This window comes from Paramisgurnus dabryanus, chromosome 5 (genome assembly GCF_030506205.2).
Source record: "Paramisgurnus dabryanus chromosome 5, PD_genome_1.1, whole genome shotgun sequence".
Lineage (NCBI taxonomy): Eukaryota > Metazoa > Chordata > Actinopteri > Cypriniformes > Cobitidae > Paramisgurnus > Paramisgurnus dabryanus.
The window spans coordinates 15066502-15076903 of NC_133341.1; the positions used below are offsets into that span (position 1 = coordinate 15066502).

The 10402-nt window shown below is 38.3% G+C and overlaps 1 protein-coding gene across 1 annotated transcript; it reads left to right on the forward strand.

Moving 5' to 3' along the window:
• The first annotated feature begins 1574 nt into the window (after positions 1-1574).
• Positions 1575-7518, forward strand: ckma (creatine kinase, muscle a). The gene is made up of 8 exons (XM_065293532.2): positions 1575-1731; positions 2929-3136; positions 3236-3390; positions 5158-5290; positions 6176-6347; positions 6526-6649; positions 6737-6926; positions 7020-7518. Exons 2-8 carry the CDS (start codon positions 2944-2946, stop codon positions 7196-7198), a joined length of 1146 nt encoding a protein of 381 aa, XP_065149604.1. The 5' UTR covers positions 1575-1731; positions 2929-2943; the 3' UTR covers positions 7199-7518.
• Positions 7519-10402: the final 2884 nt, after the last annotated feature.

Below are 10402 nucleotides of genomic sequence, written 5' to 3' on the forward strand. Positions count from 1 at the left end.
TGTGTCAAAACAAGCAAAAAAGCATTTTGGTATTAATCAACATTCGCATACAGAAGATACAGTATAAGCATTGGAAGCGAACAATTTAGCACGTGTGCTTAAAAAGTCTAGAATTTTTATGATATTATCCTACACTACACAGGGAATAATATGGATTTTTTTTAAGAAAACTTCTTGCATAAAATAGATTTAAGCACTTTCAATGACCTGTATCTATGCATGTATATTTTTAAAAACTTCCCAGGGCCTTGAATTTTTCCCCAAGATTCACAAACTTTCAAGGATTGCGAGGATCCATGGGTACCCTGTTATATGCTTCTTTGTTTATCTAGCTAATTCCCCTGTTACTGAATGGTTTCATGGCTGACTAATGCTACTGGCTTCTAAAAACTTTTTCAGTTTCCATTTTGTGTGCCAGTAACAGTCAGAGTGCACCTTTAATAAAATGTATCAAACAATGATCTTTAAAATCTGAAGCAGGCAAGGTAGAAGGTAAGGAAGTACAAGTAAAGGAAAAATGTTGACTGCTAGATGGATACTTTGGGATGTCATTCTTATAATCAAAGATGCAAACTCCTCAACTTTTGGTGACAATTCACATTTTTTTAGATCAAAATAGGTCACCTATGAGAATCGGGTAGATCCGATGAGAAAATGTTTTGGGTGCTGGGTTGGGAGATAAACAGTAGCAGATGAACATTGATCTGATTTTGCAAGGGTTAATAAGGCCGCTGCCTGCAAAAGCGCTCACATTTTTTACCTCTTACCTGTTAACATCCCTGTGTAACATCACAGTGTGGGATTAATTCTAGTACTGAAAACAACAGTGGTGTACACACAGGGCCTTCCCTCGTGAGAACATGGGTGTGTATGTGTGTGCATGGGAGAAAATAGAAAGATAAAAATATCTCACATATTGCAGTTACTCAAGAAAAGACATAAGGTGCCTGAATTCAAGGACCTGTGGTACTGCACCGTGCACCCCCTTGGCGACCACTGTCACACACATTGTTTCCATCAGATAACCGATGGAACAGATAAAAACACAACCACCAAACTATTTCTCAACTAGTATGCAAAGTCACAGTGTATACAAAAGTTACAACATATACAGTTAAAATACTGTATTGGTAAGAATTGTTGGTGGGTATTTGTGAATATATCAACAACTGTTACAGCAATTAAGGTGACAGCTGGTGGGTACCCCATCATACATAAAACCATAAAACATATAAATGAATGCATTCTGCACTGTAGCAAGGTTTACCACTTAATGGTGAATTTGCATTAAGAATCATGTGATGGACTTGTGGATCAGCCTACCGGGTGACTTTAACCACAGCCATCTGCCTGACGTGAGCACTTCTGATATTCATGGTATGTTTGGCAAAAGTGCTGCTCAGCCATTTTAGCATGGCAGGACCACCAAGGCCCATCACCCCCTAGTGTAAAAGGATATGGAAGGAGGGGGAGAACAACCCACAGCTGCCGTCTCATATAAGATGCCTGTGATTTAAATACAGGCCTTTTCGTAAACTAAACAGGGCATAAGAGACAGTGCCCAGCCAATCAGAATTCAGCTATCTCTAAAATGGGCCATCCAATGGCTGCAGGGGTTGGTGGTATATAAACCCAAACTGGATTCTACTTGCTTGGGTGACCCCTATTTCGGCTTTGGTGAACAGGATCTGATCCCAAGGACTGTTACCTCTTTTGTTGGCTTGTGTGCAGGTAAAGATATTACTATCCTTGATCAACAATCATTAGATTTTAGGTTAATTTAGCCAAAATAATTTGATAAAATAACTGAGGAAGTATAATGCTTCCTAGTAAAATACCCCCTAAAGGAGCAAACAGTAATGGTTAGATCACAGTTTATATCATTGCAAAAATAGGACATTTGGAGTATTTGTGAAATGCATATGGATTTGCTATATAAGTGTATATGTTCGATATTAATCTAGAGCAGGTATTCATGTTTTGGGCAAGTTGATGTCAAATGAATCCTCAAAGGTCACATATGTGACATTCACCTGCTTTGAGAGCTGAATCAGATACAGCTATAAAGACTCAGCTGCTGTTTCTTTAACAGAAGCATTCGGGACAGGTTTCCTTTTATAGCTATTTTTAAAATGTGATCATGTGACAACCATGCGCAACCAATGAGCTTCTGGACGTTATATTTCTCAGATATTGAGTTAGATTTCCTTAGTTCAGTTTAATACAAAGTCAATGCTAATTGTATGTGGACAATTTGGTCTATAAAATCGCACATGCAGGACACAAAGCTTTATTTGATTTGATCAGAGAAGATTTCAAGCAGCTCAGTTATATGCTTGCAGCATTTTCTTTAATTCTCTTTTGACTGTTGCAGTGTTTCGTGACTGTATGTAAAATATATGTGGTTCTTTGGAAGAGATTCAAGATCATGTGGAAAACTAAGGGAGGGAGTGGATTGATACCATAGTAAAAATAGATCAGTCTACATATAGACCTGAGAGTGTCTCCTTTTCCTGGCCCAATTGGGCATATCGTTTTACAAATGTTGACCTCAAGTGCAGGTTGCTAGATATCAAACAGACAATAACTTTTTTAATGTTTTAAACTGTTGCACGTGTGCTGTAGCACTCATCACTTTTTAATGAAGATGAATAGGGGGCGCTATAATATCCAATGTTTTAATCAAGTACTAAATATTGTTTTATTAAGTAAGCATGCTGTGACTTATAAATTGTTATCAAATGACTTAAATAAAACAATTTTGATTGATTCATGGTCAAGTTATTTGTTATTACTTTGTGTAATATAAACAGGATTGAACTGGTCTGATGTATGTAGTTGCTGATGAAACAATCATGCTATTGTTTTATTATCCATGCTAATGGAAACTTTCTTAAACTTAAATCTTTCTCATGTCTAATCCTCAAGGTTAGAATCGCAATCATGCCTTTTGGAAACACCCACAACAACTTCAAACTCAACTACAGTGTTGAGGATGAGTATCCAGACCTTACCAAGCACAACAACCACATGGCCAAGGTGCTGACAAAGGAAATGTATGCCAAGCTTAGGGACAAGCAAACACCCACCGGTTTCACCGTGGATGACGTCATCCAGACCGGTGTTGATAACCCAGGTGAACTATCTAAACCTGTTTCAGAAAATCTGTTTTTATACGTATATATACTGATTTTTATGACTCTTGAATCATTTCCTACCCTACGTTTATCTCCAGGTCACCCCTTCATCATGACCGTCGGCTGTGTTGCTGGTGATGAGGAGTCCTATGAAGTGTTCAAGGATCTCTTGGACCCAGTTATTTCTGACCGCCATAATGGATACAAGGCAACTGACAAGCACAAGACTGACCTCAACTTCGAGAACCTGAAGGTGCAAAAACCTGCATGCAGGCAACACTGATAGCAATTTGAAAAGATTTTATTAAAGCTGTATGCTAATGGAAGAGCATTGCGTTAGCAGCGTGAAGGTCATGGAGTCGATCCCATGAAGACACATATTGATAAAATGCGTACCTTGAATGCACAAGTCGCTCTAGATCAGAGTTTGCCAAAATGAGGCACGTTCAAATTCAAATTGATGCGCAACATTTTTTTTTGCAACGGTTTCCGGGTTGAACCACCTGTTTCCTGGAAACGGTATGCACCGGTTTTCTCTGGTGGGAGTGTCAGACCTGCAGTCCAATCAGCAGCAACATGTTAAATAAACCATGTGGTACTAAAGAGACAGGTCGCACAATGGGTCCAAGTTGGAATGTTCTCTTTCATACTGGATGGCAAGGGCAGTAACTGTAACATCGAGCGTATTTTAAAGTATTTAACCATAGACTGTAAAAAATTTAGGGACGTAGTGTCTGTGACGTCACCCATTGGTTTGTGAATAGCTTTTATGAAGCATAAAGTAGGCAGTGCCTGTCAACACCATCTTGGCTGCGCATCACTCGCAGAAAACTGAAAATTTTATATTTATGTTATTTACTGGCAACAGTTTGTTTAAAGTTAAATTAACATGAAACATGTTCAGTCTTTATCTTCTACAGTAAGATACTGGCAACTAGCTGCATAATTACAGAAATTTTTTTTACAGTGGAAAGAGGAGGGACGTGGGTGAAGCCTCTACCTAGCTCAATTCTAGTGACAGCAGTGGCTGTTCGTCACCCAAGTGGCCACGCACTTAATTATGCAGAACTTTAAGGCTTAATATAATTTAACTAGTTACAAAAAAATTCACCCCCTCACTTTTTGTACCAGGCTGTAAACATATTATTTTCTACTCAAAATTTAAGATTTTAACATGGAGGTCTATGGGAATTGACTCCCTTTTGGAGCCACCCTCTAGTGGCCAGTCGATGAATTGCAGTTTAAGTCACTTCCCTACTGCCTTCATCAGAGAGGTTGCCCCTTCCTTGTATTAAACACGTAATTATAACGATTTCATCGAGCTCCGGAAACATTTCAAAAAGAACACAAAGAATTACCGTACCTCCTTATTGCATCATCAGAAAAGGGTCACCGTTTCTGTTTCAAAAATGTTGTGCAACGTTTTGTCGGGGCTGAACACAGTGACAGACCTGTAGTTCGTGAACCCGTAGTGGTAGCGAGGGAACGACAAATGGATGACGTCACAGTACCGCGCGTTCGTTTCGAGAAATAATATGGAGAAGTGTAATTTCGATTCGCTCTCGCGGTACTTTGACATCGCCTGCATGTGTTTTCAATCGGCGCCGCAAGACGTCGAACAAGCCTGTTATCAGAAATCTTAGGGCTCATGAAAAATGGACAGATGTGTTATTTATGCTACCAATAAAAGAAAACTATTAGATACCAGTTAATAATAACAATAATTATGTAAAATACTACTGATACAAACTTTAAAACCAATGAAAAATGCATGTTTTTGAAATTTTTTACAGTGCTAGTAAACAATTTAAATATTAACTTCAAATATCAGGCGGTACTTGAGGTAAATTATTTAGGTCAGGGGGTTCGCTTACAGAAAGTTTGAAAACCTCTGCCTCTACCAAATGTGTAAATTGTAAAAATAAAAAAATACCTAGTTAAACTTTTAAACACTTGTTAACAACACTGTGGACTATTTTAAAAACGACGTATTTTTAAATTAAAATTTCCATCCATTTAGGGTGGTGACGATTTGGACCCCAACTATGTTCTCAGCAGCCGTGTGCGTACTGGCCGCAGCATCAAGGGATACGCCCTGCCCCCCCACAACAGCCGTGGAGAGCGCAGAGCTGTGGAGAAGCTGTCTGTTGAAGGTGTGTAATCTTTACATTAGTCAGTATATGTAACCCGTATGTAAAAATCCTGACTACAGTCTCATAATCAAATTATGAAATTTGGTGCATTAAATTTTGATTTCAATCTTTGACATGGCCATACTCTGTCAATATTAAAGATATCAAGGTTATATTTTCACATTATGTTGGTTAATTTAAAGGAACACGCCGACTTTTCTGACTTTAGCTTATTAACCATATCCCCAGAGTTAAATAAGTCCACACATACCTTTTTCATCTCCGTTCATCTTTTTTCATCAACACTTGCGCGAACTCTCTGATTCTCACCACGGGGCTTCTCAGCTGCTGCGAGCAAATCACTCCGCCCAAGTAGCAGTGCTTCGCCTTGAGAATATAGATCCCAGTATGTATACCGTTAAAAGATGGCTGTGTCTCATATGACCTTGTTATTTATACACGCTGTGACTATACAAATCACAACATATAAATAGGAAAATATTGGCTTTATTTTGTCACTTATTGGGAGCAGTTTGCTAGCTGGAGCCATTTACTTCCAGTCTTTGTGCTAAGCTAGGCTAGCCATGGGTGCGTCAGCAGAAAAGCAAAAAGTCGGCGTGTTCATTTAATGTAGAAAACAGAATTTACATCAGCAGGGTTCTCACAGACCGGGTCGCATATAAGTGAACATATTACAAATCAAGTAGTGCACACACAGAAATACCCGTTAGTTATATTGGCCCAACTGAAATGACCAAAATAGCTACAATTTAGTTACAAATAGGAGAAATAAACAATTAGTAAGTATAGTAATTCACATAAAACATTTAAGAATAACAATGACATCTTTTGAATAACTTTCATATATCTTTCGAGTGAACACTCTGGGTTTTTCTTTTTCTCCAGCTCTAAGCAGCTTGGATGGAGAGTTCAAGGGAAAGTACTACCCCCTGAAGTCCATGACTGATGCCGAGCAGGAGCAGCTGATCGCTGACCACTTCCTGTTTGACAAACCTGTCTCTCCCCTGCTGCTGGCTGCTGGTATGGCCCGCGACTGGCCTGATGCAAGAGGCATCTGGTAAGTGAAAGTGCAGTATTATGTAATGCTATATAACATCAAATTTGATATTATTATAAAAATAAGGATAAAGCATATTTAACATACATAATGTGGTATAAGCGAAAGGTAGGGATATGGGTCAGTGTTAATGCAGACAATGTAAATATAGCCTGTTTCAACCAACTTTCTCCCATAGGCACAATGAGAACAAGACCTTCTTGGTCTGGGTGAACGAGGAGGATCACCTGCGTGTCATTTCCATGCAGCAGGGTGGAAACATGAAGGAAGTGTTCAGACGCTTCTGCGTTGGCCTTCAAAGGGTACGAAGAATACATATAAACGCACACACACATAAGCCTCCATTCTCCACTACAGTATAACGTCATGTATGTGCTCTACTTTAACAGATCGAGGAGATTTTCAAGAAGCACAATCACGGATTCATGTGGAACGAGCATCTTGGTTTCATTCTGACCTGCCCCTCCAACTTGGGCACAGGCCTGCGTGGTGGCGTCCACGTCAAGCTGCCCAAGCTGAGCACACACCCCAAGTTTGATGAGATTCTGACCAGACTCCGTCTGCAGAAGCGTGGCACAGGTATACAAATGCCTACATCAACCATTTGTGGTCCATCATTCCTTCCATAATCACGCAATGGAATTCATTTCTCTCTTTGTCTCTCTTTCTCAGGTGGTGTAGACACCGCTTCCGTTGGTGGAGTGTTTGACATTTCCAACGCTGACCGTATCGGCTCCTCTGAGGTGGAACAGGTGCAGTGCGTAGTTGATGGTGTCAAATTGATGATTGAGATGGAGAAGAAGCTGGAGAAGGGCGAAGCTATCGACAGCATGATCCCTGCCCAGAAGTAAAGCGGGAGGCCTTGCTTTGTGTTTTCCTCATCTTTTTTACAGTCCATCGTGTACCCTGACAGCAATGCAGAGGAAACTGCTGCTCAAAAAGACAGTCTTGACTTTGCATCTGTCTTTCCTTTTTCCCTTCTTTATTTTTCATGTCATTTCACCATTTCTTTTTCCACTTTGTTTCCCGTTCAGTCGGTAACCTCTTGGGATCAGATTCCCGGCACAGGTGTGCGTGTACCTGTCGTCGAGGCTTCACCTAAATTGTAGCCTTGGTTGTAAAAAGTAAATCAATCAAGTTCTATTTAAATAAAAATACCCCATAAAACACACCACCTATGTCTTCTTATATTTCATCACTTTTATGTGAGCAGAGTTAAATATTATTTCATTCTTTTAGTTGGTTCTTATTAGATGTTTGATTCAACCTATTGAAAGGGAAATGTAAATACTGTCATTTACTCACCCTTATGTTGTTACAAACCTGTATTCATGAAGATTTTGGGCAATGTTTGTAACCAAACTGTTTTTGAGCACCATTGACTACTTCCTGCTTTATTACAAATATCTTACTTTGTGTTCCGCAGAAGGAATGTATACAGGTTTGTAACAACATGGGAATAAATAAGACAGAATTTTCATTTTTGGGTGGCCCATCCCTTTAACGAATCAATCACTGAAACCTGAGAACCAAGAATTGTTACGTGTACTTTGTGGTAGTTTATGTGGCAACATATAGGGACAGTTTAGGTTAATCCAGGACTAGGCCTTAGTTATATCTGTAAGCCCGGATAAATTGAGTTTTTTTAAAAAATGAAGCAAACTTGTTAAAAAATTTAAGTAAGGATTACTTAACAGCTTGTGTGAAGTTTACTTAAACATATAAGCTGTTCTAACAACAATTTTAAGTTGAATAGACTTAACCTGGATTAGTTGACATTACTATAAATTTGTGGTGAAACCTGTTGCACTAAATAACCTTAGTTTTTACACAGGGTAAAGCTTAACAGGTTAAGTTGTATTAACATAGAACATTTAGTTGGTGTAGCAGACAAATCAAGTTGCCATTTTTTAAAATCCTCTATATTACTTTAGGTGTTATGAATGGTATTATAACTAAAAATTCATGACTTCAAGTCAGTCATTGAATAAATGTTATTCACCACAGAAACACACACAAAACTGTGCTTTTGACATGCATTGTCAGTACTGTGGAGAGAAACACAATAATGTTCTGAACAGTGTTCATGTACGAAAAAACACTGATCACCTGAACGGTGACATCACAAATTTATAATTTACAACAAAACAACATCAATAATAAAAAAGCCGAAACCTATATGACATTTTATTAACAAATATTTAAGTAGTGAACGTTTTTATCAGATTTATTCTGTGAAAAAGCCGAAAATAATGAAAATATTCAGGCGCAAAGGATTATGGGTATTTCTCACAACATGAACTAATAATTTTAAGTTCGATTTACTTGATCCATTTAGTTTAATGGATTTTATACAATTAAAAGATTAATGAAGTATACTTTTTAAGTGTTTGGTCCAAATCTCAAAATATTAAGTGATGTTTACTTCATTGTTAAAGTAAAGATAATATCTGGGTTAAGAGGGATTAGGGAAATTCATTTTTACAAACATACCTTACAAAAACCAATACTAGTGTGCATCTTGAGAGATAACAATGACACTCATATATGTTAAGATATGTCAGGGTGAGATGTTTTAAAAATTTAAGGGACATTCCACTTTTTTTGAAAATATGCTCATTTTCCAGCTCCCCTAGAGTTAAACATTTGATTTTTACCTTTTTGGAATCCATTCAGCTGATCTCCGGGTCCAGCGCTAGCACTTTTAGAATAGCTTAGCATAATCCATTGAACCTGATTAGACCACTAGCATTGCGCCAAAAAATAACCAATGAGTTTCAATATATTTCCTATTTAAAACTTGACCCTTCTGTGGTTACATTGTGCTTAGACTGACGGAAAATTAAAAGTTGCGATTTTCTAGCCAGATATGGCTAGGAACTATACTCTCTTTCTGGCGTAATAATCAAGGACTTTGCTGATGTAACCATATGTAAAATGGATGTAACATGGCTGCAGCAGGCGTAGTGATTTACGCACTGCCCGAAAATAGTCCCCTGCCATTGAAAGTAACCAAGGGGACTATTTTCGGGCAGTGTGAAATAACTACAGAAGAGTCAAGTTTTAAATAGGAAAAATATCAAAGCTCTTTGGTTATTTTTTAGCGCAATGCTAATGTGGTCTAATGAGATTCAATGGATTGTGCTAAGCTATGCTAAAAGTGCTAGCGCAGACCCGGAGATCAGCTGAATGGATTTTAAAAACGGTAAGATTCAAATGTTTAACTCTAAGGGAGCTGGAAAATGAGTATATTTTCAAAAAAGTGGAATGTCCCTTTAAGACATGCATTTTAGTCTGGGACAAGAATAAGCCCTATCCAAAAAAACACCATGTACTGTTAAATAACAATAAACAATACACAACTATGGTATTCAGGGGGAGTATATTTGTTAAATATGTAGTTAGGATCAATTATATGCCCACAAGAATCCTTGACCATATACCAAGGTAGCCTAATAACCGAACACAAGCAAGACACAAGAGGCCAACATCAGTGAAGTTTATTTCTCTCAAGTTTCCATTTTAATATTTGGCCAGAGGTGCAAACACCTCCGGGAAAAAAAATCACTTACTGCAAACAGCATCAAGTATTGAATTTGTCTCTCCCTTGCTCTCCCTCATATACACAATTTGCCCACCTGAAGTCTTTCTATCATATTGCATATTAGCTGAATGCATCATGAGAAATCCAACATTATAGCAGACGATTCACATGACGAATAGCACAAACACTGAGCTGGAGATTTTACTGTTCAGACAGAACACGCCGACTCAAAACTTTCTCATTTGTGTCTATAATATTCTTTCAAATGCCTCAAACATCATAAAGCTCATTCGTACCAGCACACTTAAGCTTATTCACTCCAGGCCAAGTATGGCTGTAAAACCAAAGGTCTGTTATAATTTAATTTTCTTACATAAACATTTTACTACCAGGAGAGAGAGAGAGAGAGAGAGAGAGAGAGAGAGAGAGAGAGAGAGAGAGAGAGAGAGAGAGAGAGAGAGAGAGAGAGAGAGAGAGAGAGAGAGAGAGAGAGAGAGAGAGAGAAGGGCTA